Consider the following 20,042-nt stretch of genomic DNA (forward strand, 5'->3'; position numbering starts at 1 on the left):
AAACAAACAAACAAACAAACAAACAAAAAACATTTTCCATGCTAGACCAATAATTAAAAGTTGTTCTGGGGGGAAAAAAAAAACTCTTTCTGGGGTCTGAGTGCTAGAGTGCTTGCCTAGCATGTGTGAAGGCCTGCATGTGATTGCCAACAAACTTTTTCATTACCTCTCAACTTACTTCTTGCTTTTCTTCAACCCTAGATAGGAGCCTGATTCTTCTTACCATTTTTTCCAGGGATTTTTTCAAGGAGACTGAGCAAGATCTGGTTGAGTCGTTCCCTCTGGCTATGCCGTCGTTCCTCAGGGGTACAAGCGGGCTGGGGTTCTTGACTACTTTCCTCTAGCTTTTTTTCACCCTCACTGACTTCAGCAGGGGTGCCTTCCTGTTCGGGTTCCTCCAGGCTGTGTATCTCATTGGCTGCTTGCTCTTGACTGGCTAGCACCTCTTCAATCAAGGGCAGAGCATCGTCGTCCTGGCCTAGGTCTTTCAGGGGTGGCTTTGAGCGCTCAGACTTCCAAGATGATCTGCCAAAGGGATATGCTAGTTTAGTGTAAGACTGAACAAGACATTTGGGGAGGAAAGGAGAATAAAGAGTAGACGCCTAGGATGCCTTAAATTCTGTTAGAATCTCTCTATGTAAGAAACTTAACAGTTTTTCACTTTATGATTATTTGAACAAGTCACTACCTTTTTCTAAAATTTAATTTCAGCCCGGTGTGGTGGTGCACACCTGTAATCCCAGCACTTGGGAGGCTGAGGCAGGAGGATTGTCTCAAGTTCTAGAGCAGCCTGAGCTACAAAGTGAGCTCAAGGCCAGCCTGAACTGCAGAGCGAGACCCTGCCTCAAAAACAACAACAACAACAACAACAACTTCTTTCTTTCTTTCTTTTTTTGGTCGTTTGAGAGAGTTCTGCTACCCAGTTCAGGCTGGCCTTGAACTCACTTTGTAGCCCAGGTTGGCCTTGAACTTCCTGCAATCCTCCTGCTTCAACCTCTGGAGTGCTGGGATTACAGGACTGCACCACCATGCGCAGCCTTTTAATTTTTATTTGTAAAATGAAATCTTTTTTTCTCACAAGTCTGAAGCAAAAATGAGATAGAAACCCATGAAATACAGCAGGGTCGATAAAACTGCTTAGCTGGCTGACTGCTTCATGAATACAGAGAAGGGTGGGACCACATGGTGATAACAATAGGCTACCTACAGTAATAAGTAATTAATGAAAGCTGTGTTTTTTTTTGAGACAGAGTTGCTATATACGTCAGGGTAGCCTTGAACTCATGAGCCTCCTGCTTCACCCTTTTGAGTGTGTGTATCACCATGACTGGCTTTTTTCCCTTCTTTGCTTATTTTTGTTTTTGTGTTTTGAGACAGGGTCTCACTATGTGGTTCATGCTGGTCTTGAACTCACTAAGTAGCATAGGCTAGCCTAGAACTTGAGGCGATCCTTCTGCCCCAGCCTCCAGAGTGTTTGGATTACAGGCATGTGCCACCATGTCTGGCTTTCCTTTGGTTTTTTTGAGATAGGGTCTCACTATGTAGTTCAGCTTGATCTTAAACTCATTATGTAGCACAGGCTGGCCTTGAATGTACAAGGATCCTCCTGCCTCAGCCTCCTGTGTGCTGCGATAACATGGTGTGTCACTACGTCCAGCTTTGTGTATGTGTGTATGTGTGGTTCTGGATTGGGAATCCAGGGGTGCTCTACCACTGAGCTACATCCTCAACTCCATCTTTTTTTTTTTTTTTTTTTTTTTAATTTTTTGGTACTGGGAATCAAACTCAGGACCTTGTGCTTGCCAGACAGGTGCTTGTGCTGCTGAGCTATATCCCCAGTCTACCCTGTCTTTAAAAAACTTGTATTAAAATTTTTTGTATTTGAAAAAGGGTCTTACAGCCGGGTGTGGTGGTGCATGCCTGTAATCTCAGCACTCGGGAGGCTGAGGCAGGAGGATCATTGCAAGTTCAAGACCTGCATGGGCTACAAAGTGAGCTCAAGGCCAGCTTGAACCGCAGAGCGAGACCTTGTCTCCAAAAAAAAGGTGGGGCGGGGGTGGGGGTGGGGGTGGTCTTGCTAGGTTGCCCTGGCGGGGCTTGAATTTCTGGTCCTTCTAACTCCGCTTTCTTAATGCTGGGACTGTAGGTGTAAGCCACCATAACTGGTTCACACCTGGCCTTTAAATGGAGTTTTGGTTTTCTGAATCCCCTTTCACATCTATTACCTAGTATTTTCCCCTAATGGAAACTACTGTTGTGAGGAAAGCAGTTGCTATGACCATCTTAAAAGGCTAAGAAAAAAAAATTGACACCCAAAAGACAGCATTTTTAGAGTACTTTTAGAATAAAGTTCCGTCGTTTAAAAAAAAGAAGGCTAAGGAAATAGAGGATGACACTTCTGTGCAGTTTCTCCAGGAATACCCGCTCATGTAAAAAGAATGACATAGTTGGGTGCAGACAAACAAAAATAAAATTTATACAGTCAGGCATGGTAGTGCATGCCTGCAATCCCAGTACTCTGGGATACTGAAAAGGAAGGACTCAGTAATATAGTGCCTCTGGGTTCAATTCTCTCTTTTTTTTTTGAGACAGAGTCTTGCTATGTAGTTCAAGCTGGCCTTTAACTCATTAGCTCAGGATGGTCTTGAACTATGGAGATCTGTCTACCTCAGCCTCCCAAGTGTTGGGATTATAGGCGCGTACCACCATCAATTCTTACTACTGCAAGAACAAAACACAGAAAGTATGAGCCCACATTGTGCACTCCTGACTGTATCTTAACCTTCACAGAGGCATCAAGCATTACTATATTTTAGCCTGGCACAGTGGTGCATGCTTGTGATCCCAGCACTTAGGAGGCTGAGGCAAAAGGATCACTGTGAGTTCAAGGCCAGCCTGGGCTACACAGCAAGTTCAAGGCCAGCCTGAACCATATAGCAGGACCCTGTCTCAAAAAACAAAAACACCAAGTTGATACACCTTGAAGTTAATAGGGAAAGCTTGCAGATATGTAACAAAGAGACTTCTTGGTCTATCTGGAGTTCTGTTCCAAATCTTTTTCTCTGCTTCCCACAAATCTCCCTGCCCAACTAAGACTGCACAATAGGACTACATCTACTAAAGTCAGGTTCTTGCATGCTGGTGCTGTCACTAAACTACACTATTTGGCAGAGAACCTGATCCTGGCTGTGAAGCTGAGTGGGCAAGGGTCTGTTCTCATGCTCCATTTGCACTCTTGGCCAGGCTCTTAGGGTCCCTCACCTTTTCCTGTGACTCACCTCCCTCCGTTCCTCTTGTAGTTGTCTGGAACATAGTGAGGCTGCAGAGAAGAAAAGGGAGATGTTAAGTGCATTGAGGAGGCTGTCAAAGCTAGATCTGACCTGGGGCCACAGGGTAAGGCTGAGTTTTTTGGTGTTAGTGGCACTGAGTAATAAACTTAGGGCCTCTGAACTGTACTACATCCTCAGTCCTTTTTTTTATTTTCTGAAGGAGTCTCACCAAGTTGCTAAATTGTCCAGGCTGACCTTGAACTTGCAAGTTTCTTGCCTCAGAGTCCCATGGTGCTAGGATTACAGGTGTGAACCACTATGCTTGGCTGTGTTACTGTGTTTTAAGGTAAGGTTTTAAGACTTCTAGTGATCTGTAGGCCACAACAATTTTTAGAAATTTTGTAATCCCAGATGACAGTAAAAGAGACAAGCTCTCTGCTCTAGTCTACCTTTGATATATATATTTTAAGACAGGGTCTTGCTATATAGTTTAGGTTGGCTTCAAACTCATGGAAATCCTCCTGCCTCAGCCTCCTGAGTCTGGGACTATAGGCGTGCATCACCATGCCTGGCCTAGCCTACTTTTGAGATAGTTAAGATTAAGGTTTGAAAGCTACTGATTGCCGGGCATGGTGGCATACACCTGTAATCCCAGCACTCAGGAGGCTGAGACAGGAGGATCGTTGCAAGTTCGAGGCCACCCTGGGCTACAAAGTGAGCTTGAGACCAGCCTGAACTGCACAGTGAGACCCTGTCTCAAAAAAAAAAAAAAAAAAAAAAAAAAAAAGCTACTGATTGAGGAAGCAACATCAAAGACGTCTCAATGAAAGAAATGGGGATGGAAGAAAAATGAATGTGGAGCCTCGTCCCCTGCCCAAAATTAAAGGAAGAATAGTGTTGTATAGCTGAGCATGGTGGCACAGACCTGTTAATCCCAATACTCAGGAGGCTGAGGCAGGAGGATTGCCGTGAGTTCAAGGCCAGCCTGGAATACAGAGCCCCTGTCTCTAAAAACAAAAGAGTAGGGACGTATAGATTTGCTTTCTAGACTAGTTCTAAGCATTCCAGTATGACAGCTATGAATTTTGATAGACTAACTGCTATAGTTTAGAACTGTCTCCCAAAGGACTATGTGTTTAGGGACTGGTCCCTAGTGTGTAGGGGGTGGGGCCTAATGGAAAGAGTTGCATTACAAGGGAGTTCCCTTAAAGAGGATTTTTTTTGAGACAGAGTCTCCCTGTGTAGTTCAGGTTGGCCTCAAATTCAGGCGATTCTTCAGCCTCAGCATCCAGAGTGCTGGGATTATAGGTGTGTACCACCACACTCAGCTTGAAAGGGATATTGGGATGTTCATCTTTTCCTTTCTCTTTGCTTCCTGACTGCCCTGAGCAGCCTCCTTTCACAAATGCTCCCCACCATGAAGTACTAGACTCCCATAGGCCAAAGGAATGGGCAAAGACACTACGTAGTGACACCCCTGAATCCATGAGCCAAAATCCCTTTCTCCTTATAAGTTGATTATATCAAAATTGAGGATCTTGTCAAGTGTGGCTTCACTACAAAAAATAGATGAATGACCGCTGGGCGTGGTGGCGCATGTCTGTAATCCCAGCACTCAGGAGGCTGAGGCAGGAGGACTGTTGCAAGTTCCAGACCAGCCTGGGCTACAAAGTGAGTTCACGGCCAGCCTGAATTGCATAGCAAGACCCTGTCTCAAAAAGACAAAAAAAAAAAAAAAAAAAAAAAAGGATGACCAAAATATTTATGTCACGATGAATGAAAATTACTGGCATATATATGTATTTCTTTTCCTGGTATATATTTTGAACGATTTTTTTTTGTTGGGGGAGATATGGGAAATTGAACTCATGACCTCATACTTTCCAGGAAGGTTCTATGTCGCTGAGCTACATCCCCAACCCTATTTTCAACTATCTGAAAGAAAATATATACAGGAACGAGGCTGTATATACAGGAAAATATATACAGGAATGAGGCTGAAAATATATACTAAGAACAAGCGTTTTCTAGGTACTGGGTTAATATAAATTTTTTTTTTCTGTTCAAATTGTATTTAATGAACATGTCTTACATATTTTTTTGTTTGGTTTTTGAGACAGAGTCTTGCTATGTAGTCCAGAGGCTGGCCTTGAACTCACTACATATCCCAGGTTAGCCTCAAATTTGTGGAGATCCTCTCTAGTGCTAGGATTACAGATGTGCACCACTGTGCCCTGTAGCAAAGACATTTTTCACAAAAGATTTTCAGGGTTCTTGCTATTTTTTCTACTTCTTAAAGTTATGGGAATGATGGTAGTGCACTTGCCTTGTGTGAGTGAGGCATCTGGACCCCAAACAAAAAGTCACAGAAATGGCGTTCAACAGCAAAGATTAGAAAGGTAGGGGGAAAAAAAAGGAACACTCAACCAAAAAGTAACACTAATCAGCAATTTCTTGAGATGTATGTTAGGAAGTGTTTCTCCTTGTAAGAAAATGGATTTATGCTATTCAATTATCCCAAAGACAGATGGAGATTTCCAGTCTGAGAAGGAAAGAAGATAGAGAAGCAGAGAGCCACTTGAAGAGTCTTTGATTTCCATGCATGAAGCAGATTATTCTGACTATATTAGTGTTGGGAAGGTGACTTACTGAGAAATCTCTCTTGGGAGTGAGCTTCTTGGGGAAGTGCTCAAAGGCATAAGGTTTGGTGCAGACAGGATAGCGGTTCCGATGGATCTTGTAAAACAGGTGTGCTGACTTGTCAAGCCGATAATCACAGATGTACACATCTTGTTCCTTTACTCCTTTGGGTCTCCCTGCGAGTCCAAACACTGTTAAAGAATCCGACTTCCCCTTTGATTTCCCTTAGCTGCCCAGAGGCCAGCACAGACCTGTGGGACAGCAGCTAGAGCCACAAGAGGTAAACATTGCAGCTAATTGGAATGGCTGTACAACTAAGTATTTCATAGCTGGAGAAGAATAATTCTCAAGACACCAATGTCCAAAAAAGATACAGGAAACAGAAGCGCAAAATGGATTAACATAGGATAGAAAGAAACCAGAAATGAAGATTGAGTACTGCAGAGATTCTTGACTAAATATTTTGAGAGGAAAACAGATTTTGGGTGGAGTCATGAGAAAGGAGAGGAGATATAATATGAGGGAGATACATTTGGAAGGCAACACATTTTTATCATTTTGGTTTTTTTGGGACAGGGTCTCATTATATAGCCCAAGCTGGCCCTGAACTCAAAATCTTCCTGCCTCAGCTCCCAATTTCTGGGATTGCATGTGCCTACCATGCTTGCCTTGGACATAAACATTTCTTTTTGGTACTGGGAATCAAACTCAGGACCTTGCACTTGCCAGGCAGGCACTTGTGCTGCTGAGCTATATCCCTGGCCCTCCTATGTAGTTCAGGCTAGTCTTGAACTCATTACGTAGCCCAAGGTGGCCTCAAACTAGTGACAATCCTCCAACCTCAGCCTCCCAAGTGCTGAAACTACAGGGATGTTCCATGACACTTGGCCATAAACACTTTTAAATGGGAGGAGGAGATGTCATAGAACTGTAAGCAGCTTGTCAGTTTTGGAGTAGAATATTTGGTCTACCTTGCTTTGTAACTGAACTTTGCTATTAATGACAACCAATAATTAAGCTTGTACTTTTGTAGATTATATAATCTTTACCGTATCTCACTCCCTTGTACTAGCAATTGAACCCAGGGTCTTTATAGGAAGCAACATATCCACCCTCTTTTATTTTTTGAGACAGACTCTTGCTAAGTTCCTAAACTGTGCAGCCTGGGAATGAATTTACCATCCTCCTGCCTCAGCCTCCCAGAATGCGAGGATTATAGGCATACGCTTTAGAATACTAGTATTATCTTCTGTAAGAAAATACTTAGATGCCTGTTATCTCAGCACTGAGGAGGCTGAGGCAGGAGGATCACCATGAATTCAAGGCCAGCCTGGGCCACCTAGTGAGTTCAAGCACAGCCTGAACTACATAATGAGACCCTGTCTCAAAAAAACCCCACAAAAACACAAAACAAAAAACACAAGAAAACAACCAGCCAACCAACAACACATCCCCCATAAAAACCCAAAAACAACCCACTTAGGTTAAGTAAGGGCACACAGGTAAAATGCTGAAGCAGGAGTTTATAATTAGTAACACTATTTTAAAATTTTAACTAAATTTAAAAAATAGGAACGAACACTTATTGAGTATCAAGCACTAGGTAAAACAAAGACAAAATGTAGTAATTTTCTCTCGTTTCATAGCTAGCACTGGATAATCTTTCATTAGACAGAGGTGACAAGGTAATGAGGTGAGCAACTATAGATCAACAAACAGGGGCTATGCAGTTGATTCTTAACTAGCCCAAATCATTTACCTTTACAGTAAGTATAAAGGTCCAGCACACAGCAGGTCCCCACTACAGCCTCCAAGGGAATGATCTCATAGAGTGGCACCCGAAATAGCTCATTGTGATAGAACCGACGGGATGGAGAGTGGTGGGTTTCATGGGGACGGAAGTAATGGTGCCCAAAGGCAAACCTTTCTTCTCTAAATAAAATGAAAATGAGAAGGGACAGGTTTAGTTGATTAGCAGGATCTAGTGAATATTCAGCTGTGCTGGGAGGGTACAGGTGAAAGAAAATGAAAGGAACACAGCACATACTTTTCATTCTTCCAAAGCTTCTCGATACGGAAGATGTCAAGTTTATCTCGGTTAATGTGAGATAAAAGTCGATAGGACTGACGGACAGGGTGGCCATCAGGGGTGCGCCGACTGTCCCTCATCAGATACACACAATCACCTAGAAAGGCAAAGAGCAAAGGAGAGGATTAAAATAATTTCCAACGCTGGGTGTGGTGGCACACGCCTATAGTCACAGCTCTTGGGAGGCAGAGGCAGGAGGATCACTGTGAGTTTGAGGCCAGCCTGAACTACACAGTGAGATGCTGTCTCACAAAACAAAATAAAACAAAACAAAAAATTTCCATATAGCTGACCTAGAGTCTACAAAGAAAGAACTAATTATCTAAATACATAGATGGAGAGGTAAAACACCAGTGCAATAGTGACACTAATCAATTTTAGACTGTAAAAATGACTTGAGGGGCTGGGCATGGTGGTGCACACCTGAAATCCCAGCACTTTGGAGGGTGACACAGAGGACTGCCTTGAGTTTGAGGGCAGCCTGGGCTACTTAGTGAGTCCAGGCCAGCCTGAACTACACAGCAAGACCCAATCTCAAAAACAAAAAACAACAAAAGAAGAATGACTTGAGGGAAGTCTTCCATCTTTGGACTTTCAAAGTGCCCTTAATGTCTTTCTTAGTTTTAAAGTTATGTTTTTCTTTTTTGGAGATAGGATCCTGCTTTGTAATTCAGGTTGGCCTTGAACTCTTTAACACACTATGTAGTCCAGGCTGGCCTCGAACTCTTGGCAATCCTCCTGTCTTAGCCTCTCGAGTGCTGCAATTATAGGCATGCATCACAACACTGGGGCTACAGATAGATAGCTTTATAAACCTCTCTTTACAAATTAGTCTTATATAGTTGAAGCATGATGTTATGTAAGCCTAAAATCTAAGAATCTACATTCTACTGCTAGTAAAGGCCACATGGGACAATAACTACTACGTGAATAGCAGATACTTTCCCCCATTCATAAAGGTCAGATTATTATTATTATTCTTACTTTTTTAGAGACAAGGTGTTGCTATCATGTCCAGACCAGACTTGAGCTCACCATGTAGCCCATGCTGGCTTTCAACTTGTGATCCTCCTGCCTCAGTTTCTTAACTGATTATAGGCATGTGCCACAGTGGCCAACAAAGGTCATTATGAGAGGTAGGGTTGATAACAATCTGTGTACACACCTTGACGAAGCAGCAGGTCATCTCGAAGCAAGCAGATGAAGTAGACACAGCCAGGCTGGGTGTAGTGGGGCCGTGGGATCATGGGCACCTCCTGATAGGAGCAGAAAGCCATGGATATGGACTAAAATCAATACCCCAAGCCTACTGATTTCTAGTCAAGAGAAGAACTAAACCCTAAATCCTGAGGCTTACTGTTAAGTCATTTCAATATACCACAGATAAAAAATAAAAGACAAAGTGTTTCTAGTGAGTTCGATTCCCGGTACCGGAAAAAAACTAACAACTAAAAAAAAAGACAACAAAAAAAAGACAAAGCAACTGGAATTATTGAATATGGAAAAGTGCAATTTTTTTTTGTTTTGTTTTGAGACAGGGTCTCACTATGCAGTTCAGGCTGACCTTGAGCTCACTTTGTAGCCCAGGCTGGTCTCAAACTTGCAACGATTCTCCTGCCTCAGCCTCTTGAGTGCTGGGATTACAGGCGTGCATTCTTTTTGTCTTTTTGAGACAGGGTCTCATTATGCAATTCAGGCTGGCCTTGAGCTCACTTTGTAGCCCGGGCTGGTCTTGAACTCACAATGATCCTCCTGCTTCAGCCTCCCAAGTACTGGGATTACAGGCGTGCGCCACCGCGCCCAGCAGAAAAGTGGAATTAAAAAAAATTTTTTTTTGGAAAAGTGGAATTAAGAAAACAAAGTTAGCAGGCTGAGTATCTCAATCAATATGCTAGGGAGCACCCCTTACAAGGAGCTATCCATCTAAAAATGACAGCAGCGGCACTGTTAAAAAACACTGGGCTGAGAATTTTTAGCTTAGTGGTAGAGCACTGGCCTAGCATGGGCAATGTCTTGGATTCAATCTCCAACCCATCTGTCCCCTGTACAAAAGCTGCCTAAATCTCCTTTTATATAGGTGACTTGCCTAAGAGCCCATCCCACATGTACATATGGCAGCACCAAGAGAACAACCCACTTAGTAACCTGGGCAGGTTATCAGACCTATGTGTACAGTGGGCCAAGTAAGAGCCTTTGCTGATTCTGAGTCCAGTATTCTTCTCTTAATATGGCCTAATATAAGTGGTATTTACAGTACCAAGCTCTGTATTTTATAAGCCATTTCTTATATGGACAACTATTAATAAAACTATAAACTATTTACAAGTATTTATAAAAAACTTTTTTTTTTTTGAGACAGGGTCTAGTTATATCACCCAGGCTGACCTTGAAATCATGGTGATCCTCCTGCCTCAGTTTTCTGAGTGCTTAGATAATAGCCATGTGCCACCATGCCCAGCTAAAAACTTTTATTTTTATACAGTACTATTCCTTCCACTGATTTCTAAGTATTTTTATTTTCCCTTTGATCATACTCCTGAGAAGAATAAATTATTACCTTCAATGTAAAATTTAAGAAACTGAGGCCCACAAAGGTTAAGCAATTTAAAGTCTGTGTAGTAGAAATAGGGTAGAAAAGACATCATGTGCTACATCTTCTACTCACAGACCACAGTTTTTCTGAGGATAGCTTACCCTGTCCACAGGCCTGGGGTCACACTGCTCACAAAGGTAGTGCTCCACATCTGAGTTCACGCCCATACAGTCACAGTGCTGCCATACCTACAGAAAAAGCAGAGTTGAGATGACAGGAGTTTAGACTTCCCCAGAAAATCTCGATGGTAGCAAACACTTGTAATCCCACCACTCAGGAGGCTGAGTAAGAGTACTGCATGAGTTTGAGGCCAGCCTGAACTACATAATAAGACCTTGTCTTAGAACAAAACTAACCAACCAATCCATCAAAAAGCAAAAACAAAAAACTCTTAGAGGTAAGAATTTTAAAAAGCAGTAAGACAGGGTAAAGTAAAATAGAATTCTTTACTATCAGGAGTTACAGACAGATTGACAGGGAGCTCAAGTCTAGCCTAAACTACAAAGTGAGACCCTATCTCAAAAAACAAATTAAGCTGGGCGTGGTGGCACATGCCTGTAATCCCAGCACTAGGGAGGCTGAGGCAGGAGGATCACTGTGAGTTTGAGACCAACCTGGGCTGCAAAGTGAGCTCAAGGCCTGTCTGAGAGGAAACAGGGAGATGGATGTGAAAAACGATGTTATATATATGTATGAAAATGTCACAGTGAAACTTATTTTGTATATCTAATATGTGCTAATAAGTATAATCATAAAAAGAACACATGTCTGTAATCCCAGCACTCTGGAAGCTGAAGCAGGAGGATCACTGGGAGTTTGAGGCCAGCCTGAGCTACAAAGTAAGCTCAAGGCCAGCCTGAACTGCAGAGCAAGACCATCTCAAAAAGATAAAAAAAAAAAAAAAAAAAAAAACAGGAGGTAGAAAAAGAGTAATGAAAGAGGAAGACAGTATGTTCAACAATGAGGAGTAACAGACACCAAAGCTAAGTCCCAGCTCATAAAAAGCTTGCTAAGCCAAGAGACGGATGGCTGCTTCTGTGAATAAAATCACCAAATTCATCAGGACCAGGCTTTTGTTTCACCTCCTGGGCCTCACCATGCACTTGTCACACTGGATCATGAGGCCTTCATCCTTGTACAGGCCACAGATACAGCGGATAATGTCATCATCCTTCTCATGCCCATTTTCTTTCTCAGAGACCGAGGTTTCACTGCTGTCCGCCTCACTTGCTGTTTCTCCCACAATCTCATCAATCTGGGCTGATGCCTCATGCCGGGCATTGTAATAGGCCTTTCGTAGGCGGCAAACACCTCTTCCAACTGGGGATTTACGCCCGTAGTACTTCTGAAGAGAGCAGAAGAGAAAATCATGTTTGGTTTTAATTTTAAAATATACCTGAATAAACAGCATGATTTATATGCTTCTACTTTGGGTAACAGATTTTTTTATAGCATCAAATGTAGTGACAAGCAGTTGGTAACAACGTAAACTGAACTACAATGAATTAAAATTAGAATCTTCATGTATTTTTCCATTGGCTTTATTGCTACGTCATTCAGTTCCTGTAAAAAGCCTTATTGTCCACAAGATCAAATATACAAAGTTCACTGAATAGGAATTAATATCTAATGTACTGTAAAGTTCTCTACCTGTGTCTTGTAGATGTTTAGAACAGAGTTAGATGGTGAATGAATGAGAAAGCTGAGTATCAGTGGAAAGAATGAGGTAATTGAAGAATGCTCTAATTCTCCATCTGGTAGTCTCCTATCTTGTCTTTCAACCTCTACTCATCTTTTATCTAGTAGCCTCTTCTGTCCTACAAACACTCTGTAGGATACTTCAAAATCACCAAATAATTTTCTTTCTATGTACTACACAATATTCTATCTCTTCCTTTTAATCCTTTCAAGGCCACGTTGTCTCCAACTGGATATACCTACTCTATAATTTATCAGCATAATTCCCCCTCAATTTCAGCCTCCAGATGTATTTTCTAATTATTTAGCTAAAAAACATTTTTTGTACTGGGAGTTGAACTCAGGACCTCATGCTTGCCAGGCAGGTGCTTGTGCCACTGAGCTACATCCCCAGTGCTATTTAGCTGAACTTTTATGTGTATTTCATATATACTTATTTTCTTGAATGAAGGACCTACAGAAATGTCTCAAATATAATAAAATGACTATATAACATAAATATAAAAGTTCCAGTCCACATTAGCTTTTTACAAAAAATTTATCTAATTTACTGATTTGATTGTCTTTCTGAGACAGGGTTTTACTATGTAGTTAGGCTGGCCTCAAACTCACAGTGATCCTCCTGCCTCGGGGTCCTAAGTGCTGGTATTATAGGTATGCATCACCATACCCAGCAAAAAAAAAATTATTTTTGTTTCTGAAGAGTGATTTAACTTTCCACTCTAGAATACTTTTATTATATAGGACTGTACAGTACTTAGCACACTGTAATCCATACACCAAGAATAAAACAACTGCCTTTCCTAACTAGAAATATGAAAGATGATCAAGGGTAAAATCTTAAACTTCTATTTTTTTTTTTTTTTTTTTGTCTTTTTCTGGTACCGGGAATCGAACTCACGACCTTGCGCTTACCAGGCAGGTGTTGTGCTGCTGAGCTAAATCCCCAGCCCCTTAAACTTCTATAGAATAGTTATCTTTAGAACAAATTTCTCAGCTGGACGTGGTGGTGCAGGCCTGTAATCCCAGCACTCAGCAGGTGGAAACAGGAGTATTGTTGAGTTTGAGACCAGCCTGAGCTACAAAGGGAGCTCAAAGCCAGCCTGAACTATGTAGCAAGACCCTGTCTCAAAAAGACAAAAAAAAAAAAAAAAATTTAAGAACAAACTTCTTAAACCTGTGCTTAGTCAGTGAATTATACCTCAGCATTCCGAAAGACCTTGAGCATGTCAGCATCAAAAGCTTCCACTGTCTTATAATAACCAATGAGAATCTGCTTTTCTATGGTGATCAGATCTAGGGGATCAGAGATCTTCTCATAATAATCAGCATTCCTAGGGGAAAAAAAAAAAGCCAAGGTGTCAATCTGGTTTACTTGGTACTTTTTTTTTTTTTTTTGGTCTTTTTGAGACAGGGTCTCACTATGCAGTTCAGGCTGGCCTGGAGCTCCCTGTGTAGCCCAGGCCTGTCTTGAACTTGCAATGATCTTCTTGCCTCAGCCTCCTGAGCGCTAGCATTAGAGGTGTGCGCCACCATGCCAGGCTTCACTTAGTACTTTTTAAAAACTCAGACGATTACTACAAATGTGAACCTACTTTTTCTTTGAGGGAAGGTTCAAAAGTGGAGCCGCCAGTGCTTGTCGGGAAGAATCTGCAAAAGAATGCAAGGTTTAGCAGAAAGACTAAGGTACAAGAAGAATAAGCATACGTTCTTATTTTTTGTTTTGAGACAGGGGCCCAGGCTAGTCTTGAACTTATAGGCTCAATCCTCCTACCTCAGCCTGCTGAGCACATGGAGCTACACATATGTGCTACGTGACTATCTTTTTATGTAAGCTTTTTTATTTTTGGTAGTACTAGGGATCAAAACATGGTGCCTTGTACATGTAGACAAGTGCCCACAAACATTATCTTCTAACTAAAAAAAGTAGAATCCCCCAAATGAAAGGTTAGAAAATAATTCTTCTTTTTCTTTTCTTGCTATGTAAGCCACCATTATTTATCAAAACCTCATTTAAAATACACTGAAATTTACTGGTCAGAAAGAGTCACTCATGCTGGGTATGGTAGCACATATCTGTAATCTGAGCTACTTGGGAGCCTGAGGTAGGAGAATGCACGTTTGAGGTCAACCTGGGCAACTTAGCATGACCTTATCTCAAAATAAAAGCAAAACAAAAAAATCACTTGTATTGTCAAACTACCTACCCTCACAAACAACAACAAAAAATAAAAACAAAACATTCTCCCTTCCCTTCTCCTGCTCTCCTACCTCCAATAAATGTGTCTTTGAAGAAAAAAAGGTGTAGGATAGAAGTGTTTGCACAGAAACTCTTCTAAAATAAATGGTACTTTTATTTTTTGCCTTTGATGAGACAAGTTTTCACTCTGCAGTTCAGGCTGGCCTTGAACTCACTTTGTAGCCCAGGGAGGCCTTGAACTCACAGCGACCCTCTTGCCTCAGCCTCTTGAGTGCTGGGATTACAGATGTACACCACCACACCCAGCTCGGTAATTTTCTTAAATGTTTTTATTTTATTTTATTTTATTTTATTTTATTTATTTTTTGGCTTTTTTGAGATAGGGTCTCAGTGTGCAATTTGGGCTAGCCTTGAGCTCACAATGTAGCCCACGCTAGTCTTGAACTTGCAACGATGGTCCTCTCTCAGCCTCCCAAGTGCTGGGATTACAGGTGCGTGCCACCATGTGTGGCCCTTATTTGTTTGTTTTTATAGTGCTAGGATTTGAGCCCAAGGCCTCTTACATGCTACGTATTCTTCTTTTCCCCTCAGTAACGGGGAAAAGATCCATAGTTTTTATTAGATTATCAAAGACATGCCAATTTGGAGTGGCCACGGTTACCTTTGTAGGAGATGATACCATCACAGATCTCTTTGAAGATCTGGGCTAGGCGTGCTGCCCGAGCTACTTCAATGTTTTCCTCTGCAGCTGCCAAGCGTCTTGTTCGAACAGATCGAGCTGTCTGCAGGGCAGAGAACTGGGTCATGAAGACATCTGAAAGGATAAGGTGAAAATTAATTTCAGGAAATGAGTTCTATACGGCTTTTTCTTTCCCAATGAATTCTTTTTTTTTTTTGGAATGAATTCTTGCCACTTGTTTTATTTTCTTTGAAGTAATGAAGTAGAATTAGTGGGCACAGAGTTATTTCTCTTCTCCTTAAAGAAAAATCAAACCACTGGTATTTAGCAAGGCATAAATGTTATAAAAGGGACATTAACTTAGTGGGCAACTACTATATAGTGTAGTAATTAAAAATGAGTCAGTCTAGCCAGGCATGGTGGTGCATGTCTGTAATCCCATATTCAGGAGTTGTGAGGGTGAGCCTCGCTCAGGAAATTTAGTGAAAGCTTGTCTCAGAAAAAAAAAAAAAAAGAAGAAGAAGAGCAAAATATATCATGAACAGGTACTAAGTCCCTGTGACGTATGTTATTATACATATCTAAAATGTACCAGTTTAAAAAAAAAAAAAAGCCTTGGATGTAGCTCAGTGTGAGCCCCCTGGGTTTATTTATTTATACCTTTCTTTTTGCCTTTTTGAGATAGGGTTTCACTATGCAGTTCAGGCTGGTCTTGAACTCACTTTGTAGTCCAGGTGGGCCTTGAACTCACAGTTAGGTTAGGTTCACCCTAACCCTGACTGCTGGGATTATAGGTGTGCACCACCACAGCTCCGGCCCTATATCTTCTTTTTGTTGTTACTGTTTTTTTTGTTGTTGTTTTGTTTTGTTTTTTTTTTGGTACTGGGAATCAAACTCCGGACCTCATGCTTGCCAGGAAGGTGCTGTGCCACTAAGCTAAACCCCTGGCACCTTGCCTTTTTTTTTTGAGACAGAGCCTCACTTTATAGTGTAAGCTATGCCAGTTTCCCTTGTATCAGTCTATTCTGGGTAGTAGTAGCTAAACTCAGAAATACTGGTATATTATTTACTCAGGAAGATTAGGGATTCCTAGGTGTGGTGGAAAATGCCTGTAATCCTGACACTTGGGAGACTGAGGCAGGAGGATCACCTTGAGTTCAAGGCCACCCTGGGCTACACAGTGAATTCAAGCCCAGCCTAAACTATGAAGCAAAACCCTGTCTCAAAACAAAACAAAACAGGCTGATATGAATGTGAAGAATGAAGTCTTCAAATTTATGGTGATATTTTTCTTCCCATAGTGCATCTACCATTATTATTTAATCTGCAAGTTATTTTCCAAGTAGGAAGGAACACAGAGAGCTCACTATCTCATTCCTTGTAACTATTTCAGAATGCAGGTGATGCATAGGAAGATAGTATATGATTTTTCCCTATTTCCTAGAATAATGTCAGGGAAGTTGAAGAGCTGGGATGGATAAGTTAGGTTATTACTGATTAAAATATATAGTTTGTATCCCAAAATATTTTGGTCTAGACCAAAAGGAACCTTTCAATAGACCTCTTAAAAAAGTACTAAAATAATTACCTTGGGGACAATTTTATGGAAATGTATTTTAAAATTTTTTGTTGTTTTTGGAGACAAGGTCTTTCTATGTATTCCACCCGGAATTTTTTTTGTCTTTTTGAGACAGGGTCTTGCTATGCAGTTCAGGCTGGCCTTAAGCTCACTTCAGGCTGGTCTCGAACTCACAACGATCCTCCTGCCTCAGCCTCCCGAGTGCTAGGACTATAGGTGTGCGTCACCACGCCTGGCTCCACCTAGCATTGAACTCACTATGTAGCCCAGGCTGGGCTCACTGATCCACCTGCTTCAGTTTCCCAAGTGCTGCAATTTTATTAAAATTTAACAGGACATTTCCTAAGCCTTACCTGATTTAATATTCCCATCATCTCTGCAGATGCCATTCCAACGGGTATATAAAGATGATGAGTGAATATTATCACTAGTGTGCTTTACTTCCTCCTGTTTCTGACGAATCTTCTCCCAGTTTCGGACTAAGAACACATGATGCTTTAATACAAAGTTCCTGCAAGGAAAGAAGAAAGGTATTACTTTATTTATTAATTCATTAACTATTTATTACATGTCTATTCTACATAATTCACTGTTGGCCAGGTGTGGTGGCGCACACCTGTAATTCCAGCACTCGAGAGGCTGAGGCAGAAGGATCATTGAGAGTTCGAGGCCCACCCAGGCTACAAAGTGAGTTACATTCTCAGTCTTTATTATTTTTTATTTTTTGAGACAGGGTTCCAGTATATAGTTCAGGCTTGTCCTGAACTCACTATGTAGGCCTTGAACTTGCAGCAATCCTCCTGTCTCAGCTTCCCGAGTGCTGAGATTACAGGCATGGACCATCAAGCCAAGCCTATTTTTTTTTTTTTTTTTAAACAAGGTCTCACTATGTAGCTCAGGTTGGCCTCCAACTTGCAATCCTCCTGCCTCAGGTTCTCCAGTAGCTGGGAATATAGGTGTATGCCACACCATGCCCAGCTGGGGCAGTTCGTATCTGAGTACAGGGAATAGGAGAAGGGACTATAAAGATCTTCTATTGCTTTGTTAACACTTCAACAAAGCAATGATTATTTTATTTCATTTTATTCTATTTTGAGATGAGGTCTTGCTACATTGCCAGGCTGGTTGTGGACTTCTGGACCCAAGTGATCCACTGCCATCAGCCTCCTAAGTACTGGGACTATACACCAACATACCCAGCTTCAAAGTAGTGCTTTTTTTTTTTGAGATAGGGTCTCAGTACACAGTCCAGGCTGGCCTTGGATTATATAGCCTAAAACTGCCTTAAACTTGTGATTCTCCTGCCTCAGCCTCCTCAGCAAAGTAGTGATTCTTAGCCTGTTCTGTACTTTGGATTCCTTCGGCAGTCTGGTGAAGCCTATGGAAACTTCCTAAACAAAACTGCTTTAAAATTATTTTTAAATTAGTTTAAATTTTCAAGTAATTGTTAATACACTCTGATTTACCAGAAGGCAGGCTCTGGCCTTTATACCCAACAACTAAAAATGAAACAAAACAAAAACCAGATATACTGAAATACAGGTTTACTCTTTTGAGACTTTTTTTCTTCCGGTACTGGGAAATGAACTCAGGACCTTGAGCTTGCCAAGCAAGGCACTGTGCCACTGAGCTCTATCCCTGGTCCTGAAATACAGGTTTAAAAAAATACCGAAGTTGTAGTATCGAAATATCTAATAATTCTCAGCTGGGTATGAGGGTGTCATAAGCCTATAAGCCTAGCACTCTTAGGAGGCTGAGGCAGGGGGATTGCTGCAAGTTGCTTCAAACTCACAGCAATCTTCCTGGCTGAGTCTCCTGAATGCTGATTACAGATGTGTGCCACCATGCTTAGCTAGTACTATAGCAAATTTCTTTTTAATTTTGTTCTGTTTTTGTGGTGCTGGGGATCAAACTCAGAGTCTTCTGCATGTAAGGCAAGAACTCTACTACTGAACCAGATCCCCAGCCCAGCAATTTTTTTCACACTCAAGACATTTAATCCTTAAAAAAAAAAAACAAAAAAAAAAACTTAAACCGGGTGTGGTGGTGCATGCCTATAATCCCAGCGCTTGGGAGGCTGAGGCAAGAGGATAGTTGCGAGTTTGAGACCAGCCTGGGCTATAAAGTGAGTTCAAGGCCAGCCTGAACTGCATAGCGAGACTCTGTCTCAAAAAGACCAAAAAAAAAATCTTTATGTACAACTATAATCCATATTTTGATAACTGCTCCACAAACTATACCAATTTTGAAGTAAAGAAGAACATAAATGATACTGAGATATATATAATACTTAAAATATGGTATAAAAATTATCTGTGAATATTGGTGAGAAAGTTATGGACACTGCTAGTTCTCTATCTTTTTTTTTTGGCAGGGTCTTGCTATGCAGTTCAGGCTGGCCTCAAATTCATTCTGTAGCCCAGGGTGGGCTCAGATTCACAGCAATCCTCCTGCCTCTGCCTACGGAGTACTGGAATTACAGGTATGTGCCACCATGCCTTGTAGGAGACCGTGGCTGACCGCCATTGTATATTAGTAGCCAACTTAAGCATTAAGTTTCTGTTGTCTAAAAAAAAAAAATAAAAAAAAAAATAAAAAAAAAAAAAGTTTCTGTTGTCTGAGTTAAGTTTCTGTTAGACGCGCATTTCCCTTTAAGTAAGGACTGCCTACCGTTGCTTAGCTATTCCCGCCTCTAGAACTAGGACTGCCCACCACTGCCTAGCTACTCCCACCTTTGTCGGGTTACTTGGTTACTCCCGCCTTAAGAACTTCCGTGTTTTTCCGTGCCCTATATAAGCACGGTACTTCCCGCCAATAAACGAGACTTGATCAGAATCCTGTCTTGTCTCCATTCTTCGTGTCTCTTGTCCCTTTATAATCCCCACTTCCCTTCTAGAGTCCTCGTTGACTGTACCCGCGGGCCGGGACAACGCCTGACTGTCTCTCTTTCTAAACACACACACTCACATACTTTCCCTACGGTCATATTTGAAGGAAATACCAAATTTCAGTTTGAAGTCAGGAAATATAAAGACATAATTATTTTTCCCCATCTGAGGTCATAGATCCTCCAAACCTTTGGCTTCAGATCTCCTGGACAAAATAAAATGAATCAGTGGTGATAAATTTAATAATTTTTTGAACTGACAAACAAATCATATAAAAAGAATTCCTAAGAAAATTTCCTTTTTTACCTCTCTCGATTGGACATTGGCTTCATTTGTAATTGAGGCGTCAATCTTGTTGGGTTATTGATATTTTCACTGGGCTCCTCAGAGAGATGGCCTCTCTAAAA

General features: G+C 41.4%; 1 protein-coding gene across 3 annotated transcripts in view; it reads right to left on the reverse strand.

Annotated features, from left to right (window-relative positions):
• Window positions 1-20,042, reverse strand: part of Ash1l (ash1 (absent, small, or homeotic)-like (Drosophila)) — a 171,752-nt gene that overhangs the window by 1,735 nt on the left and 149,975 nt on the right. For all 3 annotated transcript variants that reach the window (XM_013508235.1, XM_013508236.1, XM_013508234.1), the window contains 13 exons: window positions 19,942-20,036; window positions 17,101-17,258; window positions 15,151-15,303; window positions 13,885-13,939; window positions 13,491-13,623; window positions 11,688-11,936; window positions 10,693-10,779; window positions 9,164-9,254; window positions 7,957-8,095; window positions 7,669-7,841; window positions 5,919-6,085; window positions 3,279-3,319; window positions 224-525 (listed from right to left, as the gene is read on the reverse strand). In XM_013508235.1, the coding sequence (XP_013363689.1) occupies window positions 224-525; window positions 3,279-3,319; window positions 5,919-6,085; window positions 7,669-7,841; window positions 7,957-8,095; window positions 9,164-9,254; window positions 10,693-10,779; window positions 11,688-11,936; window positions 13,491-13,623; window positions 13,885-13,939; window positions 15,151-15,303; window positions 17,101-17,258; window positions 19,942-20,036 (1,843 nt within the window). The remainder of the gene's footprint in view (window positions 1-223; window positions 526-3,278; window positions 3,320-5,918; window positions 6,086-7,668; window positions 7,842-7,956; window positions 8,096-9,163; window positions 9,255-10,692; window positions 10,780-11,687; window positions 11,937-13,490; window positions 13,624-13,884; window positions 13,940-15,150; window positions 15,304-17,100; window positions 17,259-19,941; window positions 20,037-20,042) is intronic.

The sequence above is a fragment of the Chinchilla lanigera genome, unplaced genomic scaffold, assembly GCF_000276665.1.
Source record: "Chinchilla lanigera isolate Chin_1 unplaced genomic scaffold, ChiLan1.0 scaffold00144, whole genome shotgun sequence".
Lineage (NCBI taxonomy): Eukaryota > Metazoa > Chordata > Mammalia > Rodentia > Chinchillidae > Chinchilla > Chinchilla lanigera.